General features: G+C 48.2%; 1 protein-coding gene across 1 annotated transcript; it reads right to left on the bottom strand.

The window, feature by feature from the left end:
- Window positions 1-12,044: 12,044 nt before the first annotated feature.
- Window positions 12,045-23,235, bottom strand: LZTFL1 (leucine zipper transcription factor like 1). The gene is made up of 10 exons (XM_006097120.3): window positions 23,082-23,235; window positions 21,547-21,671; window positions 19,698-19,892; window positions 18,273-18,333; window positions 16,944-17,015; window positions 15,687-15,752; window positions 15,528-15,605; window positions 14,495-14,671; window positions 13,698-13,801; window positions 12,045-12,483 (listed from the first exon to the last, which is right to left on the bottom strand). The coding sequence occupies exons 1-10, from the start codon at window positions 23,082-23,084 to the stop codon at window positions 12,465-12,467; spliced, it is 900 nt and encodes a 299-aa protein (XP_006097182.1). The 5' UTR covers window positions 23,085-23,235; the 3' UTR covers window positions 12,045-12,464.
- Window positions 23,236-26,081: the final 2,846 nt, after the last annotated feature.

Below are 26,081 nucleotides of genomic sequence, written 5' to 3'. Positions count from 1 at the left end.
CCAGCTCTCTGCAGCCGCAGCTCTGATGTGCAGCATCTGCCACTTTCTGTGGTGTAAATACTCCCCTGGTGGCCAGCTCCAAGCTACCAACGTGGTTCCCCTGAATGTGGAGTTGGGGAGAGGCAGGCAGGGGCACATCACTATATTCAATTCCCACGACACATATGCAATGGCCATCCATCACCTCAAGAGCATACATGATAGTGTTGTAAGTAATTAGGAAGTGGTGGGTATGGAGCATTTATACCTGTTGTTGTTTTTTCATAATGGTCACGTTTAACAATCAGCTCACGAGTCCCTGTGGGGTATGGCTGGGAAGCCAGGGGAGTGGCAGAGCCATCACTCAGAACACAGTTCCGGAAGGATGCCAAGAGTGATCTGATTTTCAGATAAGGGTGGAGAAAGAGGGGATGACCATGACTCAGTGCATGTGACTCAGTTGCCCAGGTGTGGTCATGGCCTGATGCCAGGATGTCAAGTTTTTACCTGACTAATCATGGCCAGGAAGCTTTCAATAGCAGTCCTGGTGAGCGCTGCGGCTTACCCCCCCTCAGGGGCTCCCAGTTCCCAGCGAGATCAAGTCCAAAGTCCTCAGCCGGGTCTGTAAAGCCGTGAGGAATTTGACCCTTGCTCACCTAGGTTCTAGGAGAAGCTAGACTTTTCATCTTCGGGAAAACATGCATTTCAATACGTCTGGGTCGTTCCCTCAGCCAGAAACGCCTCTCCTTCTCCACCCAGGAAACGCCTGTTCTTCCTGCCCCCGGTGAAATGCACCCTTTTTAAGGAGCCCATCACCCTCCTGGCAGCCGATGCCCCCAAGCCCAGGTGCACGTGTTTCTATGTCGGTGCTGCCCTGTCACCCACGGTGCACGGCGTGTCCCCTCTGGTCTGTGCTGGCAGCGAGCCTTCTTCATCCTCCCCCCTCGTGCGGGCTCGTGGTGGAGTCTCAATAGAAGGTAGCTGATGAGTGAAGAGCCTGTTGGAGACCCACTCAGCAAAGGGCAGCGTGCAGATCTCCAGGAGGAGGATCCGGGGGAAACGCTGGGGCTGCTGGGAGGACTGGCCCAGCTCAGGACCTTAACAAACAAGACCAGAACCCCCAGCTGAGCGTACACCGTTGTTCTGGAGGAGGCCTGGGCTCGTGCTGGCCCACGTGGTCGCCGCTGGCCACATGGGACTGCTCCGCCTCAAAATGAAATAAAATGAAAAAGCCAGGTCCTCAGTCACACCTGCCACATTTCACCAGCTCGGTGGCCCATGTGTGCATGGCTGCGGAGCTGGACGGCGCGGACCTAGAACATTCCGTCATGCAGGACAATCCGACTCAGTGGGAATTTCTGCACGGGCTTCACCTCCTCTGAGCCTGGACTGTGGGCGGCTGCTTGGACAAGGCAGTGAATGCTGTTCCCACCCCCGCCCTCCTTCATCCTCCCTGTCCCAGATCCCAGGAAGAGGAAAGATGGGAGCTTTCTTCTCTCTGCTCCTCGCCGCCCACAGCCACTCCTTGAAGCCACTCCAGCTGCACCACGGGAAACCCCAACACCCTCTTCTGCACCCCAGTCCCCACCCTCCTGCAGCCTTTCTCTTCTCCTGGGACCTGTGTCTGGCCCTCCTATGTCCTCAGTGCCTCCCTCTGGCCTGGACCTCAGGGTAGGTCGTTTCCACATATTTCCCTCCTACCCACCTCTGTCCCCAATCCTTTCACCGTCTCTCAGCCTGCACCACCCAAACCTGAGGACCACCAGGCTCCCGCACTGCGGGTGAGGCTTCTGAAGAGCCTCCCAGAGCTGTGGGCGGGTCTGCTGCAAACCCGGGTCGTGAGGCCTCAGCAGGGCCGCGGTGCTGCTCGTCCTTCGAGACCGTGCCTGGTTGAGGCCCCGCGGCCCTGGCCCAGGTTTCTAGCGCTGCTCCGTGTGCCTCCAACCTCTTTCCATCCCCTCATCCCACTGATGACTTAACAAAGATCCTGAGGCGCCCCTGCCAGCCTTCCTGGGCGAGGGCCTGCTCCCTCCGGGGGCCCTGGCGTCTCTCCCACCTCATCCCCACTCTGCCTGCATGTGTGTGGTCCACATCCCTGCCTCCCTCCCTCATCACTCTGTTCGCTCCTTCATCTCTTCTAAGGGAGTCATGTGGTCTCTAGACCTCAGTGCTGACGAATGCAATCTGTCCAGTAACCTCCATACTGACAGTCCATCCTTGCTGTCCAGTGAGGTTTTACCATCTAAGCATGAGTCCCTGAACACTACCCTTTAGTTTTATCTGTGTTTGATCTTTATATTGTGGAACAATGTAGTGGTTATTCTTTGGTGTCGAACATTTCTTGCCTCACATCATGTGGGGTTTTTTTTTTTAAGTTTCATTCAAGTTGGTATATGTACCTATAGTTGATTTTTTCTTCTTCTACTGTATTTCCTATAAGGGTACAACCACAGATCATTTATCAATTTTTCTAATGATGGACACTATGAGTTCAGGCTATTATGAAGAATGCTGCTAGGGACATATGTCCTGGTGCACATATGTCCTGGTGCACATATGCAAGCATTTCTATGGTTAGAATTGCTGGAACATAGTGTGTGTATATTTTCAACTTTGCTAGAGGATCCCTAAAGTGGTTATAACAATGCATGTATATGTATTAATATTCCCACAGCAGCCTGGGAGTTCTATTTACTTAATATTGCATAGTCTGATGAAAGCAAACAAACAAACAAAAAAGCTGTTAAAAATTCAAAACAAATAAAAAGCAAATAGTAAGATAGGGAAAATAAGTTCAATATATCAGTAATTACAGCAAATATAAATGGATTAAATAGACCAGGTGAAAGGCAGAGACTATAAGACTGGAGTAAAAAAATTCATCCAGTTATATGCCATTTATTAGAGACATATCAAACATAAGATCACAGAAAAATTTATAGTAAAATGATGAAAAGGATGTACCAGGAAAACGTTATCTAAAAGAAAGCCAAAAGGAGCTGTATAATACCAGACAAAATAGACTTTAAAAGTGTTATTAGTGATGAAAAGGAATATTATCTATCAGTAGAAAGAATATTCTCAAAGTGGAATACAACTAATGAAATAGCTTCAAAAGACAAGGAGCAAATACTGATAGGACTACACGAAGAAATGGACACATTTGCCATCATGATGATCTCTGTACTCCTATATCCATTATTGATAGACAAAAGCAGAGAATAAAAGAACAAGAAATAAAAATAATATAGATTGTTACAATAAGAACCAAATGGAACTTCTAGAAATGAAAAATTCAATAACTGAAATTAAAAGTTCAGTGGATGGATTTAAAGCTGGATTAGACACAACTGAGGAGAGATTCAATGAACTCAAAGATAGGCCAGAAGAAATGTTTCTGGAACATCGCAGAGAGAGATAAAGAGACAAAAATATGAACAAGCAAAGATATATACATAAGATTCGTAGGGCAATAAGGTCTCATATATGCTTACCTAGAATTCTAGAAGAGAGGAAGTGGGACAGAGCGATATTTCAAGTACTAAGAGCTCAGCATTTCCCACCACAGATTCATGCAGCCCAATGAATCCTAAGTAGGATTTAAAGAGAGGAAAGAAATATACCTTGAGATATGTCATCATCATCATCGCAACGCTCCAGAACATCATGGGGAGCCCTCAATCCATGTCAAAGTTCTCACTGCAGAGGAGAGTTTAATTTGTGGGATTTTGAGACAATAAGGTAGAACTTGAATCTTGGACAGGTAGAACAGCAGGTAACTTAGGGAGAAGCGTGTACACACGCAACTGGGATGGACGGCAGATTGAAATAAACCCTCAAAACACAACCACTGACCCACCTGGCCCAGGAGAGCAGGTAAGGCCAGTTTCCCCTGAATTGGGTGGAGGGCTGGGGGGTATCTGGGAATATTCCCCGAGGCCCCAGGGCAGGCACACCCAACGGCGGGAGGGGTGACCTCCCTGTGACCTGCCCGGCAGCACCAGATCTCACAGGAGCAGATAAGAGCTGACCAGCTGCTCCAGGCAGGACCGAAACAGCCCAGCCACACCCAGGGAGAGGCCGCCAGGGGAGAGGGGCTGGCTCCGGGTGCGAGTGGTTGGGAGCCTGCAGAGGCTCCTGAGCTGGGGACAGATGGGAGTAAGGGTGCTGTCACCCTGCAGAGGGTGCCCAGAACGGGGGAGAAAGGCCAGCCCAGGGCGAGTGCCCGGCTCTGCAGGGTCCTGGGAACAAGAGGGGCAGAACCATGTTGGGCAGAGGCATCTTAAGAAACACGTCCAGGCTGGTGTGGCTCAGTGGATAGAGCGCTGGCCTGCAGCCCGAAGGGTCCCGAGTTCGATTCTGGTCAAGGGCACGTACCTCAGTTGCAGGCTCTTCCCCAGCCTGGGCCCTGGTCGGGGTGCATGCAGGAGGCAACCCATCGATGGATTTCTCTCACATTGTCTTTCCCTCTCTCTTCCATTCTCTCTAAGAAGAGCAATATGAGTTGAAATGTTCTAAGTTGGTGAATAACTCAGACTTTGTGAAAGTATGCCAAGTAAAAATGTCCAGGAGCTGTCCCCGATGTTTTTTTTTTTTAAATCCTCACTGAGGATATGCTTTTTATTTTAGAGAGAGGGTAAGGACAAGAGAGAGAGAAACACTGACCAGTTGCCTTCCATACTTGCCCCAATGGGAGATTGAACCTTTTGGTGCATGTGTCGACGCACCAACCATCTGACTCACCTGGCCAGGGCTCCCAATGCTTTTTATAGCTCTCCAGGGTCCAATCAGGGCTCCTAGATTGCATTTGGTTATGAATAGAGGTGTTTTTAGGATAATTTCCCCACTTTTCATTTTTCCACCTTAACTTGCTGAAGAGATTAGGCTAATTGTTTAAATAGCAGAATGTCTAACATTTAGAATCTTTCTGATTATTTCATTGGGGTCATTTAACACTGTCTTTCCTCCTCTAACTTGCAGAGAATGTACTCAATTTAGTTTTTATATGGAGTATATATGTATAACATTATAACATTGCACATTCACTTAGGCAGTGAACAGTGCTGCTGATGGACTTGGGGGAAAATGAGTGTATAACCTTTTGGAATTTACATCTTACATTTGCAAAATGGAGACAGCATCCCAAGTGATTCAGACTATGTGGCAAATCTAACAGGAGGCAGAGAGGCCCCCAGGATGGCGTGGAACTACTGGCCAGGCCCACAGGCAAGGTGGCTGCACAGAATGGGGGTTGGTGCCGTGCTGGCTCTGACTGTTTCTGGCTCTGTTGTGAGATGATTAGAAAACAGATGGGACACAGATGACTTTAATGGCAGCTGTAAAAATGAGAGAAAAGAAAAACGAGAAGCCTAAGGCTTGAAAGCAAGATGATTTAACCTCAAATAACGTAGGCAGATGCTTAAATACGTTTGCATTGATGTATTTCACCGGTACATATGTGTAATGGCTCAGGGCTTCCTGAGACTTGGAGTGGCATTAAAGAAAAGAAAACAGACTGTGTTCTTTTGTTCATACGCCCGCTTCCAAAGGACAACTGTTTCCACAGAGCAAAGTGAAAGGGTTTTCTGGAAATTGACACTTGTGTTGTCCAAAGTCACTAACCTGGGTAAACACCACCAAGAGGGCATCGCTCAGAAGGGCCCGAATGGAACACACAGGCTTTTTTTTTCCAGGTCAGAGAGAACAGATGCAGAAATGAGCTGATTTGGAAAACACTGTGGCCTCTCCCCACGACCACTCAGCTGATCCCCCGCCTTAGGCAGACGCAGCCACGTGCTTGAAAACCCTGGGCCGAGAGCAGCCACGGACCCTTCCGCACTTCTTGTTGGTGTTGGCTGAATTTATTTCTTCCCCTCACATGTTTTTGCTGGGAACAAGCAATTGAGACCAACGAGAAGGCGAAACCTGGTGGAGAACAGACGGAGCACTTGGAAAATATTTTCCAGGGTCAGCGTGTCCCTGGGGCCGCGCGGTCTCAATCAGCGACCCCCCAGGATGCTCCCCGTGTCCGGCTGTGCTGTTCTGAGTTGTTCTTTCCTTTCACAATGGGAGAGGAGCCCTAGGAATCCCACTCTGCCAGGAAACACACGGCTTCATTGCACAAGCTCAACACTTCAAATTAGATTGGATTTCTTCCATCTCTCGGTGCTGAACATGAGGTCCATGGACGAGCAGGGACCCACTAGGGAGCTGGCGAGGATGCGGATTCCCAGGCCCTCCCAGGCCCCTGGAGTCAGAACCCGGTTTTAACAAGACCCCCAGGGGTCTGCGGGCACGCTGAAGTGTCGGGCTCGCTGGGCTCTCCATCCTGGCTGCAGGTCAGGGTCTACCCAGCTGTTCAAACACGGGCCTGGAGAACCACGTGTCTGCCAGTCTCTTGAAAGTTTGAGACGTTGCATGGTGGCTGGCGAGGCCACCTTTTCCCAGGAGAGGAAGGACCCTGCCACCAGCGCTCTGCATGTGTTTTATTAACGTCCACAGAGTCCCCCCTCCTGTCCCATTGTCCCAAAAGCCCCTGTGAACGGTCCACTTCTGCTTTGCCACCTTTTCAATTTCTTCTCTAAAAATACATTGAGCCCATAGAAAAGAATCTTCAAGGTCGTTTTGTTGTATATGCAACACAAACTGCTTCCCTTGACCTTGAGGAGCCCAGAGCCTGTCCCCTGCTTGCCCAGGTGCCACGCTGCCCGGAAGAGCTCGAGAGCTCAGAGCGGCTCTGCCAGGCTGATGCCCACGGGTCACTTCATGCTGCTGAAAGGGCGCTTCCGACTTCGCGGTGCCCGTTTCTAAACCTGCAGCCACCTCGAGCTACAGTGTCATGATCTGCCATGCATGTGTTCAGTACTTTCTAGAGCACGGCACACAGCAAATACACGTGTGCAGTGTGACAAACGGTTACAATGTTGGTGCCCACGCAGCCACCACCCAAGTGAAGACGCCAAGTATCTTCACCCTGTCCTTTCCGTGTTTTCACACTGCCCCAACCCAGAGCTCACCGTGCCCCTAACTTTTATGCTGGCTGTTTCTTTCTTTATGGTATTTTTTTTTTAAGTTCAAATGTTGTTGTTGTTTTTGTGGGTGCATGGTTCTCCCCTTTTCTTTATGTTTCAGTTTAGCTTCTACATCCCTCTTCGTAGCCCCACTTTTCCCTCCGAGAGTCCAGAGTTGTGCTCCCCCACACCCCCCGGAAAAAGGAAGTCTGTTTTCAAACCTTCTCTGTGGCACCCAGGGTCCCTGCCGCTGTCACAGCCACAGCCAGCTCCCTCCCTATCTGACCCCACGGCCACCCCTTTGTTTATGGCTTTACGCTCTGTCCACACACCCTGAAAAACATAGCTTGCTTTTGCACTTTCTACAGGCAGAATCATAATGTCTGTCTTGTTTGCATTTTACTTTTAATGTCCGATTGTGGGACAGGCCCACAGTGTGTGTAGCTGTAATGCGTGCACTTTGGCTGCTGTGGACAGCCAATTTGATTGGCAGTCAATTTAGACCCTGGAGCAGGTCTAAAGACATATTTTTGAGTCCAAAAATATATGGCAAAAATGTACAGTCTAAGGAAGCAGAAAACATAAAATCAGGGCGACAGACAGCAGAGTCCCGAGAGCCTGGCTGAGGATGCGCACCACACAGCACCGTGCCCAGCCCACGCTGTAGACAGCGGCCCAGGTCTCCCTGCCACAGCCAGTCCCCGGGCACCAATGGGCGGCCTCAGTCATGCAAGGAAACCTGGCTGGGTTCATGGCCGCTGTGCTGGGGATGCGGGTAGTTGCTCATTATCCTCACCGCTCACCCTCCCGCAGTCTTTCCTTGAAGACCTGAAGAGGCCTTGACTCTGATAACGCATTGTTTTCACTTACGAAGACAAGTCAATGCTGGTTAAAGAATGCGAAGGTTGCGTTGAATATTAATCAGTTATTGATTCAGAAACACTATTGGTGGCTTTCGGTGGCTTTACAAGGAAGGAAAATTCCAGACCAATCACTCACAGGAATACTGAGGCGAAAATCGTAAATAATGTAACAGCTAATAGGACCCAGCAGGATATAAAAGGACAGTATGTCATGGGGAGGGAAGGGGGCAGGACTGGGCAGATCCAACGAATGGCTCTCGACCCCGTGGGCAGTTCTGAAGGTAAGACACACTCAGGACAGCCCCACACTGGGGGAAGGGCTGGGCTTTCTACTCCCCCACGGACTGCTGTTGGAGGCAGTCACTCGGAAGGGGAGTGTAAACGTGGGCCAGCGACCCTTCAGTAGCTGGGGCCACAATCCTTTATTCCTGAAGGGGATTACCAAGCACAGAGCAGCAGCCAAGGCTGCTGGGTCCGATGGTAACGAGACAATGGGCCACTTCTAAATTCAGGCGGTTTATTACTTAGGCAGACAATCAAAGGCCGAGAGTAAGCCAGCGGTGCCAGCTCCCTGGTCCTCCTCACACACCAGAAAGGACAGCCCGGAAACACCAGGGGCGGGTGCCTGCAGCATGAGCGGTGGGAGGCCACGCTGCTGAGGGGCCGCGTCTAGACTGCACTCCGCAGTTTTACATCCCGCAGGTCTTTCTGAGCTCACCGGAACTTCATCAGAAGCCTCCCGGGAAGACAAGCAGGCGGGCGGGAGATGGCCTCGGAGCAGGTCCCCCCGGGCCTCCCGCCTCACAATCACAAGGCATTCTGCCAGGACAGAGGAGCTGTGGGTCCACTCTTGCCTGCACATGCCAGGGTGACTACAGCACCCACCAACAATGACCCAGTGGAGTACGTTTCAGCACCCCAAGGACAGTTTAACATTAGAAAATTAAGTGTTGTGACTCACAACATTAACAGAAAAAAAGAAAAAATTATATCATTATCTTCATAGATACAGAGAAGGCATTTAGCAAAATTCAACACCCATTCGCAATTTTCATAAATGCTCACAGCAAACTGGGAATGGAAAAGCACCTCCTTAATCTAATACAGAAGGTTGCAAACATGATCCTTTATTGGATAATAGTGAGGCAAGGATGCCTTCTGTTACCACTTCTGTTTAGCACTGCACGAGAGGTCATAGCTAGTGCAATAAGGCAAGAGAAATAAATCATTTACCTGGAAACTGCAATTATCTGAAATCAACCTAACATTCTCTTACAAATCAATCTAAAATAGAGCTGCCAAGATGCCACAAAGTCTCTGCACTTCATCACACAGGAGGAGTTTCTAAGCCTTCACTGAGGATGCACAGAATTCTAATAAGCTACTCTTTTCCAAGCCCATTAGAAATGGCAACAGAGATTGGCACATTGATCAAAACCAGAGTGTTAGCTGCCAGTCCCATAGGAAAGGACACGGGTGGATGTGCGCAAACCATAAAAATCAGACGCAACAGCTCAAAAAACATCGTGCTTGCAAACCACTTATTATAGGGGCAAAGATCTCTCCACACCTCAGTAGCTCTGGGGCCACTGCAATACAGGTCATTGTTACAGGTGTCACTGTAATGGTGTAGGAGCAACTTGGAGTCATCAGGAAAAGATAAAATCATGCTTATGACTCACCACTTAAGACAGGAAATTATGTCCCATAGTAAAGATTTTTCTAATGGCTGATTTTAAAGTTTTGATCATTTATATGGAGAAACCATAGTACTAGAAAATCAACTCATAGGTAATATCTAATTTTGGTCAACCTATCAAGGTTTTTCATGGCTTAACCTGTGCTTGCGCAGGGAGCAGACGTTCAGTTTCACAAACATTTGGATTGAGCACCCACGACTGGCCTGAGTCACTAAGACGGGGTCTGGTCTGGGTTCTCCGTCCAGAGATACTCGTTTTCAGGGCTGTAACTATGTAAAGGCATCTGTGGCCTGGCCATCTGAGCACAGTGGGCTGAAAAGGCTCAACAGGGTTTGTGATTTCTTCGAGTGTGAGTTCATCCTTTGGTTGGTATGGCCAGCATGTCAGAATGTCCACTGCATTTACTCTCCTGTCTCCCCAGTTCACCGTGGAACCACATGCTTACCCTAGCCTGCAGGTGGCCAGTAGGAGGCTCGTGGTGTCTCTGCCCCTGGGGGCCTCTCTTGCCGTCGGAGCTTGCACTTGCGCAGCCAGGCACAGGAAGTGCCGGACGTAACATCACCCTGATAAATGAGGAGTTGGACCATGCTCTAGCCTCCTCACTCTGCAGAGGGACTAAGGGTGGCAGTCCACAGTGTCACCTACTGTACTGACTTCCTTCCCTTCCTGTCTCCTGCCCCATACACTCATAGTGCTTCCTGGAACACCCCAGATAATAAACGACTTGAACCGAAATCCTTGTCTCAGAGCCATCTTTTAGAGGAGCCCAGTTAAAAGAGGTGATGCCAGAAGTGGCCCCAGAAAGCAGGCCCTCAGGATGAGACACGGGATGCAGCCAGATGACAGCAGGACCTCACTGCTGGTGGTAAGCCCGACGGTGAGAACGCTCACCTGGGATGGACTGGAATGAGCTGGGATGAAGGAAGAGAGGGGCAGGTTCTGACTAGCCAGCTGTCACCTCAGGAGATGCTGTGACAACTAGAATGCCACATGGCGACATTTAAAGAGATCCCTACCACCTAACTGCAGAGAATAGAACCTGCTGAGAATCAGGCCCAGATGGGATCATTAGGGATCATTACAAAGGGGACAAAATTCACACCCCTAGAAAGTCTCCTTTAAGCGAGGGCTCTGGGAAGGAACGAGACTCAGACATGAGTGAGCCCATTTGGGCAGATGCCCTCAAGAACCTTGACACCCCAAGTTCCCCTGAACCTTTGGGTCTAGCACAGCCGTGGGCAAACTACGGCCCGAGGGCCGGATCCGGCCCGTTTGAAATGAATAAAACTAAAAAAAAAAAGACCGTACCCTTTTATGTAATGATGTTTACTTTGAATTTATATTAGTTCACACAAACACTCCATCCATGCTTTTGTTCCGGCCCTCCGGTCCAGTTTAAGAACCCATTGTGGCCCTCGAGTCAAAAAGTTTGCCCACCCCTGGCCTAGCAGGTGGCTCTGACCCTGTGCTAGAGAAGGGCAGTCTCCCCCATCTGGCAATCATTCAAAGGCCTCTCTTGGGAGAAAAGACTGAAAGGATAACCTTTGTCTTCCCCAAGATCTGCCCACTTCCACTTGTTCCTCCTAAACCATGACGTGGGTGAGCAGCAGCACGGCCTGTGTGGAGGAGCGGTGCCCTGCTGGGGAGGCCATGAGTCAGTCCCCAGGAGAGCTGCAGACCCTGGCTAGCTCACACGGGCTGGCGGGAACGGGCAAGCACGTGTGGGCGTGGATCGTGAGGATGTCGGCCCAGTGGGAGCAAGAACAGAAGCTGGCCGAGTTCACTGATGTGGGGGTTCTCTTCTGCTTTAGGATTTGGCACGTGGCAAGGACACATGAGGCCAGTTCCAAGACACTGCTCTATGATGGCATCCCCCCAAATGAGGCGGGTTCCACAACCGCCTTGCAGAGCACTGAGGGTCAGAAGGCCCGAGGGGTGGTGTGCTAGAATGGCTATGACAGGAGAACCCAGCACGGGCAGGGGATACTCCCTCCACTGAAACACTAAGGGAGGTAACGTCAGCTTTGCGGAGCTCAGTGGTGGCCGTCCCGTTGTTCAGAGCGGACAACAGGAGATGCTGGGACATAACTGTGTGTGTAATTCGAAACTTAGGAATTGTTTATTTCTGGAATTTTCCACTTAATATTTTCTGACTGAGGTTGACTGCCGGTAACGGAAACCATGGAAAATGAAACCGTGGGTAAGGGGGGACTACTGTCCATTGATGTGGAGCCCAGACACTTTCTCAGCTGTGGAAGGACAGGGAGCACCTGGCCTCTCCATCAGTTTTCTTGGTAAGCTGGGCTGCAAAAAAGTCCGAACCTCCGTCGATGAGCATAGCATGGAGGTGACCGCAGAAGTTACTAGTAAATTCTCTCGTTCACTGTTAATTTTCCTTATAATCGGTGAAAATGTTGCCTATAATAGGTGGTATTTACATTTCCAATTAATTCATATATTTCTTGATGATCAAATAGAGAAAATGAATTAGGTTTCATTTTAAAAAATAAGGTTTATTTGTAATGTCTTCAATAACTCTGTATCTGTATTTACCCTGGGAATGCACAGGTAGGGAGATTGCTCGCTTTAACATTTGCTAAAAGGGGGTTCTCCTCAGAGGATTGCAAAGGTTGAGACCCTTCTTCCCGCTATAAACATCTCTTTACTGTGAGGGACTCAGTGCATGTGAGCCAAGGCCCGGGAGCACTCGGCAGAGAGGGGTTTGGGACAACGGCCAGAGCCAGGCTGTCCTTAGGCAACTGAAAACAGGAACTCCAGTTTAAACAGCCGGAGCAAAGTCTAAACATTAGAAACGTAAAGAGGGAATACAACAAACTTCTCCAAAATACATGCCTGAGGTGAGAACAGCTGGTGTTCACGCTCCGGCAGCTTCCGGATGAGACCTTCAGCTTTTAATCTTCGGGTTCATATCTGCAAAGAGAGACCCATTAACTTAAGAGCATAACATCATGATGCCCTCTTGTTGTCGTGAAACATCTCCAGTGACTACAGCAGTGACACCGCATTTCTCACTTTATTTATTTATTTATTTTTTAATATTTTATTGATTTTTTACAGAGAGGAAGGGAGAGAGATAGAGACCAGCTAACTGCTAAGATGCCTTCAGACTCAAGCCTCTGTATCTGACAGTTAGATCCGTGATGGCAGAGTAGAAATTCAGTCATTATCTAATTCAGATCCACACCACTAGCTGGTATGGCTAAGCGAGTAAAGGGTTAACGAGCTGAGCCAAACCGGTTTCGGCTGCATTTCTCACTTTAAATCACGGCTGAGGCAGAGTCAGGCACGTGGGGACTGGGAGGGGCTTCCTGCAGCAGGCAGAACGGACCGGCTAACTGCTAAGATGCCTTCAGACTCAAGCCTCTGTATCTGACAGTTAGATCCGTGATGGCAGAGTAGAAATTCAGTCATTATCTAACTCAGATCCACACCACTAGCTGGTATGGCTAAGCGAGTAAAGGGTTAACGAGCCCAGATTCACCTCCTAGCTCTGTTCCCCTGGAACCCTGATCAAGATAATGTCAGCTGAGTTTGCAGACAAAACTGCTGATGACAAAAGTGGCCCTGATTAGTAGACTCCATCTGGACCAGGACTGTGAGCAAACGCCAAGTACGTGGTGGGCGCCACGACTTGAGACCTCCCTCTGCACGGTGAGTTCCTGTAACTGCACTGTCCCTACTGGGGTCTCTGTGAGCATGGACTTCTCAGCCATGCTGGCCATGGCATCCATCTGCGTGAATCTCATTCTCCTGCACCTAAATTGTCACCTGAGGGCACAGTACGACCAGGTCTTGGATGCTGCAAGGACACCGTGAAGGAGAAATGCCCAGTGCTGCCCTGCCAGCTGGCTGTTTCCCACCCGAGATCCTGCTACCTGAATCCTGCCAAGAGTAGCCTAGAGCAGTTGTGGGCGAGTCTACAGGACTGCTGGACCTAAAAGCCCGGGTGGGCATTACAGACAAGGCCAGGCCAAAGCTCCTCTGCTGTCTCAGATGCAGGCTTCGGACTAAATGGTAGAGCAATGCCCACCGGCCTGACCTCTCTGGACACAAGCTTAGGTTTAATGAGGAAAAGACATCGACCCAGCAGAGAGAAAAACCCGAGGCAGATGGGCAGGACTTACTTTGCCAGTCTTTTCCTCAGGTCTTTGATTTGGTCATTCTTCTTGGTCAGAATCTCTTTCATGTTCCGGTAGGCTGCTGTTTGCTGGAATTTCTTCTCTAATTCCTGCACAGTGAAAAATGCCAGCTCACTACTAAGTAGTTAAGGAAGGAATGAACAAATCTGATGAAAGTGTATATTTTTTGCTCTAATTTTACTAATATTCTGCTTATATTATTTTCGGATTTCTTTAAAAAACATACTCATATAAAATTAAGAGTATCCAAACTTTAAAAATATTCTTTCAAATGACAAGCCAACAAAACAGTAATGTCTCTCCAAACATAATGTTAGCAAATCACTCAAGCATGCTATGCCCTAGACATGGGAAAGGTATTTGAAATAGTAAAGTAATTTCAGGCGAAACAAGCAGGATCTCTTTCCAAATCCCAAAGTAGAGTCATATTTCAGGATTTTTAAATTACTTAAATTTTTGCTCCCAAATTCTTACAAATTAAAGGTATAGAATCCTTAAAAAAAAAGTCACCCATCCCTCTGACAGGCTGTAGGAGTGACTGGCAGGAAGGGCAAGCCACCGTGGAATATTCTACCACACGACAGAAGGAGTGGAGATTTTTATCATCACAGATATTTTAGGGCCAAAGATGGAAGAATTTCAGTGCCCAGAAATGATGATCTTTAGAACACATACTGGTCAACACCTGGAGGAAAATGTGAATGCGCAGCTGTCCAGCGCTCGCCCAGTACTTTCCCTCTACGGCACCCACCACGCCATGGACATTCACAGACAAATCGGACCTTCTCAGCCATGCTCAGCTGCTCCTGAACCCTGAGCAGGTCGTGCTTGGCCGTCGCTAGACTCTGCTCCAGACACTTCTGGTTTTCTGTCTTGTCGCTGAGTGTCTTCTGAAACTCACTCTTTAAAGCGGCAACTGTGTTTTCCAAGTCACTCAAGTCTTGGGCCTTTATAAAATCCTATGAAAATACACACGTGGGCGCAAGTTCATGCTGACACCCTAAACAGTGATTCACCTTCACAGGAGGTGAAGGCAGGTGGTGTGCAGGTGCACGCCCGTCTCCCCCCCCAGCCGGTACCCTGGCTCCCAGCGCTGCCAGCCCCCACCCCCTCGTTCGCCCTCAGCCCTCAGTGCACGGTGTCCTGCACATGGCAGAGTGCAGGCTCACTGACTTCCAAACACGTAAAATATGACCTATGAACTGCGGGGATTCCGAAGAGAAGCAGGACAGAGGTAAGATTCTACATGTGACAGGGTTGTGCGCCTCAGTGCTGGGATGGCAAACAGGTTTTATTTTGAAGTTTAAAAAATCCTGGTGAAGAAGTTTAAATGATACACATGGAAGAATAAAATTATTTATGACCAGCCTGTGTGGCTCAGTGGATTGAGCATCAACCCATGAATCAAGAGGTCACTGGTTCGATTCCCAGTCAGGGCATATGCCTGGGTTGCGGGCTCAATCCCTAGTGTGGGGCATGCAGGAGGTAGCCAGTCAATGACTCATTGATGTTTCTATCTCTCTCTCCCTCTCCCTTCCTCTCTGAAATCAACAAAAATATGTATTTAAAACTATATATATATATCTCTTGTATGCTAACAAGCTCTCGGGACACGTGAGCTGTGTATGTGTCTTCGGCCCTGGAGGGCAGAGTGATGGGTGTCATTCTCACTAGTTTTTCCCGGACCAGGAGGTCCCCGTGCAGCACAACAGCGGTGGGGGAGTGAGGGTGATGGTGGGGGAGGAACAGTAATGAGGACTTAATGTTCAGTTCATAACTCTGTTTAGCCAACGTGAGAGAGCTGCCTTAGTTCACCTTCTGGGTGCCTTGGTCCAGCTGTAAGTCACGCAGCGCCCTCTCCAGCTCCGACTTCTCGTCCAGCGCGTTCATAGCCTGCAGTCAAGTTTGAACACAACACGGTCAGGATGAGCCTGTAAGTAACTCTCAGGGTTCGTTAGCGTGATTCTCAGGTACCTGCATTTCGATGGTCTTCAGCCTGGACTTCAGTTTCTCATTCTCTTCTTGAAGCCTTAAAATTTCCTTTGTGAGTAAATTAAAGTTGTGTTATTTCAGCCAAAGAATTTTTAATAGTTGACATTACTTGTTTCATTTTAAAACAGATAATAAAAACCTGCATGCCCTGGTTATGGGTAACATCCCATTTTCCCCAGCGCATTGGCCGCGGCACCTGGAGTCTCTGTTGACTCTGAGACTCCTAGCTGCTTCTCTCACGTCTCAGACTCTCTCAGCCTCCCCCTCAGCCTTTGCCTAGCCCCTCCCTGCCATCTCTCACCCGCCTGATCCTGCGACTCCCGTCTATTCTCGGCCTACCCTGCACCACTGCTTCAGCGTACTGCCGGCTGCCGGTCCCATCCTGCCAGCCTCCTCCCGGTGCTGCCCGCCACGCCCTTCTCTTCCCTCCGACCACCTAACCTGTCTTTCCTCTTCAGCCTCCAGCCCCAAGTCTGTCCTCCTCTGACACACACCCCTGCATCTTTGCTGCCGCCCTGTGGCAACAACTAGCGTTTCCCTATCTCTGCTTCCAGAACACCCGTTCCCCCTTCCCACGAGGCTGGGAGGTGTTTGAGGGTAAAAGGCCAGGCATTGGACTGCTTTTTGTCAAACAAGATCTAGCATAATGTTGACAATACAGGAATCATGAAAAATATTTATTTGTATATTGGTAATTAATTTTTATAAACCTCTCAGTACTAGTAAAATTCCCTTTATTGTTAGCACAGATTATAAATTTCAAATGCCCATCAATAAATGATGTCCAAAAGTCCATGCTCTTCACTCCCCCATGAGAAAGTGCCACGAGCGCGGCCCAGTGGGGATGTACAGCACAGCGCAGGAACATGTTCACTGATCCTGGAATAACCGCGAGGCCAGGCGAGCACTAGAATTGTCGGGGGATCACTCTGTATAGTACATACATGTCTAACCACTATGCTGTACCCCTGAAACTAATATAAAATTATATCGAATGTCAACTGTAATTGAAAAACTTTTTTTTTTTTTAAAGAGCTGCTTCAGACCTGCTAGAGAAAGTAAGTATGCCCTCTTCTGGCCCACCGGTACCATTAAGTAAAACAACAACAGACTGATTACTCTCTGTGGACCACACCCTGACCCAGCCTCCTCCTCCTCAGGGTCTCCACTCCAGAGCTGTGCAGGCAAGGAGAGGATGGAATAGAGGATCTGCGCCCCCCAAAAGGATGGCAACATTACCTTGTTCAGGAGCTCTGCTGTTCCTCCCTCGTTGAGTGGAGCAAGTTTTGGCTTTATGATGTCTATGATGGGCTGAAATGAAATACAGAAACCGAACTGAAACCAGCACGGAATGTATCGTGTGTGATCATGGAGCGCTTGCGCTTTCTAAATGGAGATGCTGTGTAGGCACATCCACGGGGAAGTCAGCTCCTCGGGCGAGGGGATTCGCGTGGGTTTGGTTCCCAGGGCCCAATACAAATGGGAGACAAACATGACACCCATCCTCCCATATCTTTTGTAAAAAATACAGATGGAAGGAAAGGAGGGAAGGTGCTTAAAGCCAGAGCAGGTACAAACCCTGGCATCTCAGGATTGGGATTGAAAATGACCCAAAATGACTCTTTCACTTAACCTGTGGGAGCGGAAACAGATTTCTGCATGAACCCAGATGCTGGGAAAAACTGTAATACTGACGAGGATTTAGGCAACTACACTGCAGATGAAGAATTACTTGGTACTGTAGCAATGTGTACAAAAAACAAAAGAATCCATTCCCTCTGACCCAGAAATGTCTTAGGCAGAAATGTGTTCCACAGGAATACCTGGGAAACTGTTTGTATGTGTATATTCACGGGTTCCTCTCAGCAGCATTTTGGGGGTTTTTATGGGGCAACAAGTAGTCATTGCAAATGATGAGGATTAAAAAGAGAAGTATGCCCTAACCGGTTTGGCTCAGTGGATAGAGCGTCGGCCTGCAGACTCAAGGGTCCCAGGTTCGATTCCGGTCAAGGGCATGTACCTTGGCTGCGGGCACATCCGCAGTAGGGAGGATGCAGGAGGCAGCTGATCGATGTTTCTAACTCTCTCTCTCTCCCTTCCTCTCTGTAAAAAAACAATAAAATATATATATATATATTTTAAAATAAGAGAAGTAGCTCCTGTTAGTATGATCTCCACATGACAGACGAGGAAAACGAGGCTCAGCCATTTCAGGTAAATTGCTCAAGGTCACGCAGCTCTAGCGTGACAGAGCCAGGATGTGCGCACAGGTGGGCGGACATGCCTGTGCTCTGCATCATGGGAGCGGAGAGATAATGTGGCGGGAGTCAGGTGGACGGCAGGGAGTGTGTGTGTTGTGTGAGAGATAGTGGACAAAAACAGGCTTTCACAGTTATTTACAAAACTTTTCTTCTTTTGCCTGAAAGTCTGAGACAGTTTTTCAATCCTGCTCTTAAATAGAAAGTTTTACCTTGAGGGCTCTCACTTTCACCTCTGAGTGCCCGGAGTAACTTGGGGACTTTAAATACTGGCTATTAAGGCACAGACTTAAAATGACCCAAAAATTACCTTTTTAGTAGAAGATGTAAATTCTGCCTTTTCAAATTCTGCAACTTGTTCTAGTAATTCCCTAGATGATAAAAAGAAAATATGAAAAACATTTATTTAAAATGAATTTAGCCGAGACTGGTTTGGCTCAGTGGATAGAGTGTCGGCCTGCGGACTGAAAGGTCCCAGGTTCGATTCCGGTCAAGGGCATGTACCTGGGTTGCGGGCACATCCCCAGTAGGAGATGTGCAGGAGGCAGCTGATCGATGTTTCTCTCTCATCGATGTTTCTGACTCTCTATCCCTCTCCCTTCCTCTCTGTAAAAAATCAATAAAATATATTTAAAAAAATAAAAAAATAAAAAATAAAATGAATTTATAATAAAATCACACACATAAGAATACAATCGCTGGAACCAATCTCCCACATGCTGGGAAAAGAGAGCGAGAGGCACACCTCCCCACGTCAGGGTAATATCTAGTTACCAACGGTCACCGTCCAAACACAAGGCCTCAACCCTGAGTCAGCCACAGCACCTAGGACTTGCCACCCACTGAGTGTACACTGTTAACTGCTGGAACTACAACGTTAGACAAATATGTCTGAAATTTGTAGATAACTCTGTATTTCTGCGGTGCTATAGGGAGCTTATCATGTAATATGCATCATTAGCTAGTAGATGTTCAAGAAAGACAAACTGATTTTCATAGAGGAACCTCACAAAGATGGGATTACAGTAGTGCGAGCCACCTGGAACAGTCGATACAGTCCCAGAGAGACAGTGGTTCGGGTGAGCCGCCTGACTGCTTCCTCTCCTTTGTAAAGGGGAGTGAGCGCCGACGCTACGAGAGCCTCGGCGGGAATGCAGTCACTGCCCGTCCAAGCCCCTTCCCAGTCAGCTTCCCGTTTACTCGCCAGTAGCCTGCTCATGGTTTTCCTTCCCTACCGCAGGCCCTACCCTGTGGTCCACACTCCCCACGTGGCCCACCGGCTGCAGCTGTGCTCAGGTAACAGCCCCAGGGTCAGAGGTCAGTCTTTCCTGATTTCTGCATGACTTTTCTTAGGATGAGTATCAAGCTTGCCGATTTTTAAAAAATTAATGAGCTCTTTGATGATGTTTGGATTATAAAAATTTTTTTACATTTCCTATTTAAAAGATAGGTCTAGTTGACCTATCTCTAAAGGTTTATTGTAATGCCGATCAGGCTACCAAATACACTGTAAGGCATAGTTAGCAATAGCCTAAAAGGCAATTTCATGTTTCTAATGCCCAGGAACAGTAGCAGCAGAGAATTTTGAAGAGGACGTCAAGTGACACCCAAGACCCATGCTTTGCCACTGCCCAGCCTGAATTTTCTTGTGCACCTGCCCCAAGAAGACATTCACTAACTTTTAAGAACATGCTTGGGCTGCTATTGTCATAACTGCAGGTATAAATTTTATTACCTGTTTTCAAGCTCAGAGATATCTGTTTGCAGCTTGAGGTACCACTTCTCAGCTTGCGAGAAAAGCTGCCGCAGGAGTAACACGTTGGTGTAAGCTGTGTTGATGAGCTCCGACTCCACCTCGCTGTGAACCACAGCCTGCAACCCGCTCAGAACCTCGGAGACTTCATCTATGGTGAAGGTCTCGTCCACCAGCCTGCAATGCAACAACCCAAACTTCCGCATGAACAACAAAAACCATTTACACAATAAAAGAAACCTGCACTGTGACACGGAGGGGATGGCAGGTTACTGTGACAATCTCTCTGGGAGCTACCCCCTTTATTAATAAAGCAGATTAAAAATAACTTAAGCTGCATTAAATTTTGATGTCTATTTAAGCGATTAAATTGTGGCTCATTCTTCAAATGTGGACATCCTTTAATACAAGTACATGCTCGGAGACATTCCCCCAAATTATTTACTTTTTTCTTTAATTTTTCAGTTTAAAAATCTTTTTATTCTTCACTGAAATTCGTCTTGTCACAGTAATTTCAAAAGTCACCTGGAAGAAGTAATTTCTTATAAATATTCTCTCTTTACCGCAACCAGCACAGCTAGAGATCAGATGACGAGTCCTGAGTAGGGCCGACAGGGGATTGAGAAAAAGAAAGAGACAGACACAGAGACAGTAGGGAAAGCTGGGACCGGGTGGGACAGCTGCCCTCTGATGGAGAGACAGTGACCCAGCGTGTTTATTATATACACTGTATATTATACAGCATGATTCTAGAAAGTTTTACTAGAGTTTAAAGCAAAGGGAATTATGTGAAATCATGGTTAAGGATCAAGCGGCAATTCTTCATTCTTGTGGCTTCTTTGTAATTGTCACTCCTGGCTAAGCCAGGATAATTGCGTTCGTTCCTTGTGCCTGGCTGAACTTAAATAATGAAACCCACCTCCTGGTGCTTGAGTTAAGGGTCAGGCTGACAACACACCTGCATCTGGCACAGTGTGTTTCCAGGACGTGGTTCTGCCAACGTCACTGGACTCAGTCGACAATCAGCTCATGTGCCTTCCCAGGTGCTCTCTACAATTTCTCTTTTCTTTCTATTATTTATCTAGCATTAAAATAATTGTAGGAACTATTCACATGGTAGTAAATGTCTCTGAGAAAATCAATGATAATTATATGTTGCTTCTCCTACCATTCTTGAGACTTGAAAACAAAATAAAACAAAAAAAATCTAACTTCTCTCAGTTAAAACTCCATGGACCACTGACTACTCCATAAAGTGAACATCATCATCATCAACAATAGCATTAAAAATCCGCCCTAACCCGTTTGGCTCAGTGGATAGCGTATCGGCCTGCGGACTGAAGGGTCCCAGGTTTGATTCCGGTCAAGGGCATGTACCTTGGTTGCGGGCACATCCCCAGTGGGGAGTGTGCAGGAGGCAGCTGATCGATGTTTCTCTCTCATTGATGTTTCTAACTCTCTATCCCTCTCCCTTCCTCTCTGTAAAAATTCAATAAAATACATTTTAAAAAAATTCATCTCCCACAGACAGTGTTTGAGATGGGAGGGAATTTTTGGGCCAACTTCTTCAATCCCCTCACTCTGCAGATGGAAACACAGATGCAGGAGGCAGAGGTGACATGCCCATGGTCCCACTGCAATCCCTTATGCGTGCAGGTTTGAGAATAGACTGCTCCCACCACCATTTAATTTGAGTCTCACACCTCCATGTGGCTATGTAGCTGCTCTCAGTGGTAACGGACCACGATAATCCCGGCAGTGGCTTGCATGGCCTCCGCCACAGCCTCCCCCACATTGGCTGCCAGAAGGACCCGTGTTCCCACCGGGATACCTGCTCTCCTTGAGGTCTTGGAAGCAGGAATCTACAGTTTTGAGTCTCAAGCCTCTTTTTGAACGGGCAAAACGCATATAATTAATAACTTCGTTTTGATGGTGCTCATTTAGGCCCAACTCTGCCTGGAAGAGAGAGAGGTAATTTGTTAGTCTTGAAACTGTAACAAAGGAACCAACGATGAAAACACAGGCCATCTTGTGTGGAGACGCCAGATGGCCATTAAATCCTGTTCCCTTCTTCCCAGGTGCATGGTGGCCCAGCCCTCCTTGCAGTCAGGGGTGACCACACGCCTACTTCTCAGTATTGGATGTCAGAAGAAGAGGGCTACTTCCAAAGCCTGGGCCTGAAGATGGGGGTGTGTGTGTGTGTGGGGGGGGCTTTGCCATACCCCATTTCTCTGACCCTTGGAGGAGGCAGTGATGAGCCTGAACCTGCAGACAGCAACCATGTCCTAGGGCAGTGATGGCGAACCTATGACACGCGTGTCAGAGGTGACACGCGAACTCATTTTTTTGGTTGATTTTTCTTTGTTAAATGGCATTTAAATATATAAAATAAATATCAAAAATATAAATCTTTGTGTTACTATGGTTGCAAATATCAAAAAATTTCTATATGTGACACGGCACCAAAGTTAGGGTTTTTCAAAATGCTGACACGCGGAGCTCAAAAGGTTCATCATCACTGCCCTAGGGGCTGGGGGAGCAGCAAGATGAAAGGGACCTGTACCTTTAAATGACTTCATGGAGCAGCACTGACCCACTCACCTGAGATGAGCAGAGATGGCTGGTAGGCGAGAGACAGAACTAACCTCTGTATTCTTTAAGCCATTGTTTTCTAGATTTCTATTACAGCAACTCAACTTTACCTCCCCTAATACAGCTTTATGCATTAGATTTGGTTTTGACATAGCCATTAGCTGGTCTTGATTTTAAACCAGATGACAGCTTGACAACTATGAGCTTAAGATTACTGAAATGCTTTTTCATTTTACAGCTACACTGTTTTCGCATACAGGAAAACGGGGCCTCTTTTCAACAGGTCAAAACGAAAAGAAATGTCACCCAAGTTCCCTCGGCTGTAAAATGGGAGGCTTGGACTCTTAAAGTCACTCTCACATCAGAAAGGTGGATTCAACCACGTTCTCCCTCCTCGGCTCCTTGACACATAATTGTTTATGCTGTCAAAGGGTGTGTGTGCCCGTAAAAACTTGGAGTTTCTGGAAGCGAGTGAGGATCCTGCCGGCAGCCAGCTCTCCTCGCCGTCCGCCTGCGCGGTGGGACCTGGTGAGGAGCAACGCACGCCACGCGGGAGCGAGGCCGCCTGGCAGGGCTTCTTCAGCCAGGACCGGCCCGGACGGGGTACGGCCGAGGCACCTGCGCCCCGCACCCGAAGCGGCCTCCCCTCCTCAAGGAGGCCCAGAAGCCGGCTCAAACCCGCCGCAGGCCAGCCATCACTGCGGGGCCCCGCTCCGCGTCTCCAGCCCCGGCCACTGCCCACTCCCGGCGCGGTGCCGGCGGGCCGCTACTCACCATGGCGGCGGGCGGGAGTGAGCGGCCTCGAGGAGCGGGAGAGGCCAGGCGCAGCCCCGCCAAACCCGGGACCACCAAGGAGGTTGGACCGCAGCGGCTGCGAGGGCGGGCGGGCTGTTTAGAAGCCTCTGGTTGCTAATGGCAACGGAGGCACGTGACCCCGGAGTTAGAAACTTTTAGTGGTCTTTAAGATCACGTGACAGGAAGTTCCCTGTGACTGGCCGGCCTCCGCATGCGCATTGGTTCCCAGAGCCGGAAGTCCCACCTTTCCGTGCCACGCTGTCTGCGGGCCGGCCGCTGTTACCAAGGTAATAGGAGGGGCGGGGCTGCTTGGGGCCTCCAAGCTCGAGCCTGGAATCTGATGCTGCGCAGGGCTGGTCCCTTACGGCTCTCAGCCTGGCGACCCCGAGGGCCGTGGCCACCCGACGGACTCTCGACCTTTCTACGGTTTCCCAGGGCGTCGTCGGGCGTCCCCTTTCTCTCCCTCCCCGCCCCAGACTTTCTTTTCTCTCCAGGAGTTCCTACTTGGCTGAGATGGGCCGACAGCACCAGCGGTGCCAGGTTCCTGCACCTTAGAGCTTTGAACGACCCTCTTCACCCCGCCCACTTTTTCTTTTATATTCCTGGTTTTAAAAAATATCTCGAATAAAACACCCTTTTTCCTTAAAAAAAAAAAGCCCAACAACAACAAAAAAACAACGCTAACAAAGTTGTTGAAAGAGCAGCAAATTTCAAACGATTATGCCTAAAATCACCCGGCAAGCTTGTTGAAAGAAGGCTTCCGTGGTCTCACCCCCAGCAAGTCTAATGCATCGTGTGGCCGGAGTCCTTTCCGACACCCCAGGAGCGACCCGGCCCCCTCTTCAACTAACGCGGTCCTAGGAGAGCAAACATACTGCAAATACCACGAGGTTGGGGCCGGGTGGGTGAAAGCCATTGAGTGGGCATTGGCCATTGAGTAGGCATTTCTGTGGGCTCTGAAGGCAGAATTGTGAGCCAGATGCAGTCACTGGGGAGGCAATGAGTAAGCTAGGAAGTGAGCTCAACACACGGACAGAATAAGGAGCATAGAGAGGGGAGCTTTCTGAGATCCGGGGGACTGAAACTGGAGGAGAGGTATTTGGCATTAGCCCTGACTCATGAATAGATACAGTAACGTAGGTAATGCTTTTTGGGTTTATGTTGATGTTGGCCACTCCACAGTGCAGCTTAAAATGGATCACAATAGGGACCTAAAAGTCTAGAAAGGATTTTAGAGATCTGGTTCCCCCTGTTTACCTCATGGAAGAAGAGACCCAGAGCCAAAGTCACATGTCCAAGACCTCAGAGGGTTGGGTGGGGACATCTGAGGTTTGAGTTTGGGATGAAACTAATATAAGTATGTTTTCAAGAGCAAAACCAGAAAGCAGATGTGAACTATTCTGGGACGGTGGGTGTTAATTATATTCTGGTATCAAGAATTTCATTTTTCTTTTCATTTCCTGCCCGACTTCACTTTGGCCTCCCAGTGGCTTCTGGGCAGAATCTCTGGCTCCCTGCAAGGTCCAAAAGGGTAGGTTCTGAAGCCCCCCCACTCCATCAGGACCCCTCCCAGCTCAGTGAAATGTCTGCCCTACCATGCACTTCTCTTCTCACATTTCTGTTCAGTGAGTGAGTGCTGAATTTGGTAATAATAGTTGCCATTATTTAGTGCCTACTATGGGCTAGATATAGTCCATTCCTATAGTTGATCCTCACTGTCTTCTGTTCTTTCTAACTACAATAGATAGTCATTGAATTCACATAGAAGGTGACTTGAATAGAAGGTCACAGTTGTGGATCCAAGGCAAAGAAAGAATTTCATAAACACTTTTATGACATTTAAGAAAATAGAGTTGTTTGTCAAAAAAGAGTCGTTTGTATTCAAAGGAAACTGAAGTGTATTTTCTTAACATGCAAACTCCTGTGCTTGCTAAGTGTTATTAATGTAGGGGGACTAAAGCAGTGGCCACATATTTTATCTGTGAGTATATTCATGGCTTGGGAATTTTGTAAGTTCTACAAAGCAGCTCATTGTTTTTATTTAAAATCCTATTTTAACCTAAAATCTTCTGTACCAAGGATGTCATATCACTTTTAGCCAATCTATCCAGCTGAGTGGAGGGTTGTTACATAAGCTGTCTAAATAGTGTCAGCAAATATGAACACGTATTTTGGTCTTCAATTGATGAATTTGGCTCATGAAAAGGCTGAACTTGTGCTTTGGGTTGTTTACTAGCTTGGGTTGATCACTAAAGCAAACACTTCGAGCTGTGAGGCAGAACATTCCCACCCTACTTTAAGAGTGAGCTTCTTAGTCTCACTCTGTTTTTTTAAGTTGTTGTGAGAATTTTTAAAAGAGAGAGTGTGTGTGTGTGTGTGTGTGTGTGTGTGTGTGAGTTCTGAAGGATTGGATGGGAGGCATACAAACCAGACCATAAATACCTCTTAGTATAGTTCAACATAAATAAAATGAAGATCAACTCTTTTTAGATTCTTACTAAATGAGGCTCTTGGGAGTTTATAAGTGGCCAGAAACTGGTGGTACCATTGGGACCACCAATTTCAAGGCACAAACTAGAGTAGGCAAAGGAGGAGTGAGAAGGTGACCATGGTCTTCTGGGCTGTGTTGACAGTCACCCATTCAGCCACTATTTACAGAGCCCCCTTTGTGTGCAAGGTTCTGTGGCCATGGTAGTGGGAATCTAAGGGGAGCAGTGGAGGGATTCACGAAGCTGTAGGTCCCCCTACCCTATAGATCTTTGGGTGAGATTGGGGGGACTAAGGTGAGGCTTTACCTTAGTAAAAAGAGGAAATCATTTAAAAATATTTTTATTGATTTCAGGGAGGAAGGGAGAGGGAGAGAGGTAGAAACATTAACGATGAGAGAAAGAATCACTGATCGGCTGCCTTCTGCATGCTCTACACCGGGGATCGAGCCTGCAACCCGGGTATGTGTCCTGACTGGGAATCGAACCATGA

Source organism: Myotis lucifugus, unplaced genomic scaffold, assembly GCF_000147115.1.
Source record: "Myotis lucifugus unplaced genomic scaffold, Myoluc2.0 scaffold_195, whole genome shotgun sequence".
NCBI lineage: Eukaryota > Metazoa > Chordata > Mammalia > Chiroptera > Vespertilionidae > Myotis > Myotis lucifugus.
Note: the sequence above shows the minus strand (reverse complement) of the source record. Positions and strands in the feature narration are given on the sequence as shown.

Excerpts from the sequence above, each read along its gene's own strand:
- LZTFL1 (XM_006097120.3), bottom strand. Across the intron at positions 15,606-15,686 it reads TGAAGACCATCGAAATGCAG|GCTATGAACGCGCTGGACGA; the intron begins GTACCTGAGAAT and ends ACTTGACTGCAG. Across the intron at positions 14,672-15,527 it reads TGGACCAAGGCACCCAGAAG|GATTTTATAAAGGCCCAAGA; the intron begins GTGAACTAAGGC and ends GTATTTTCATAG.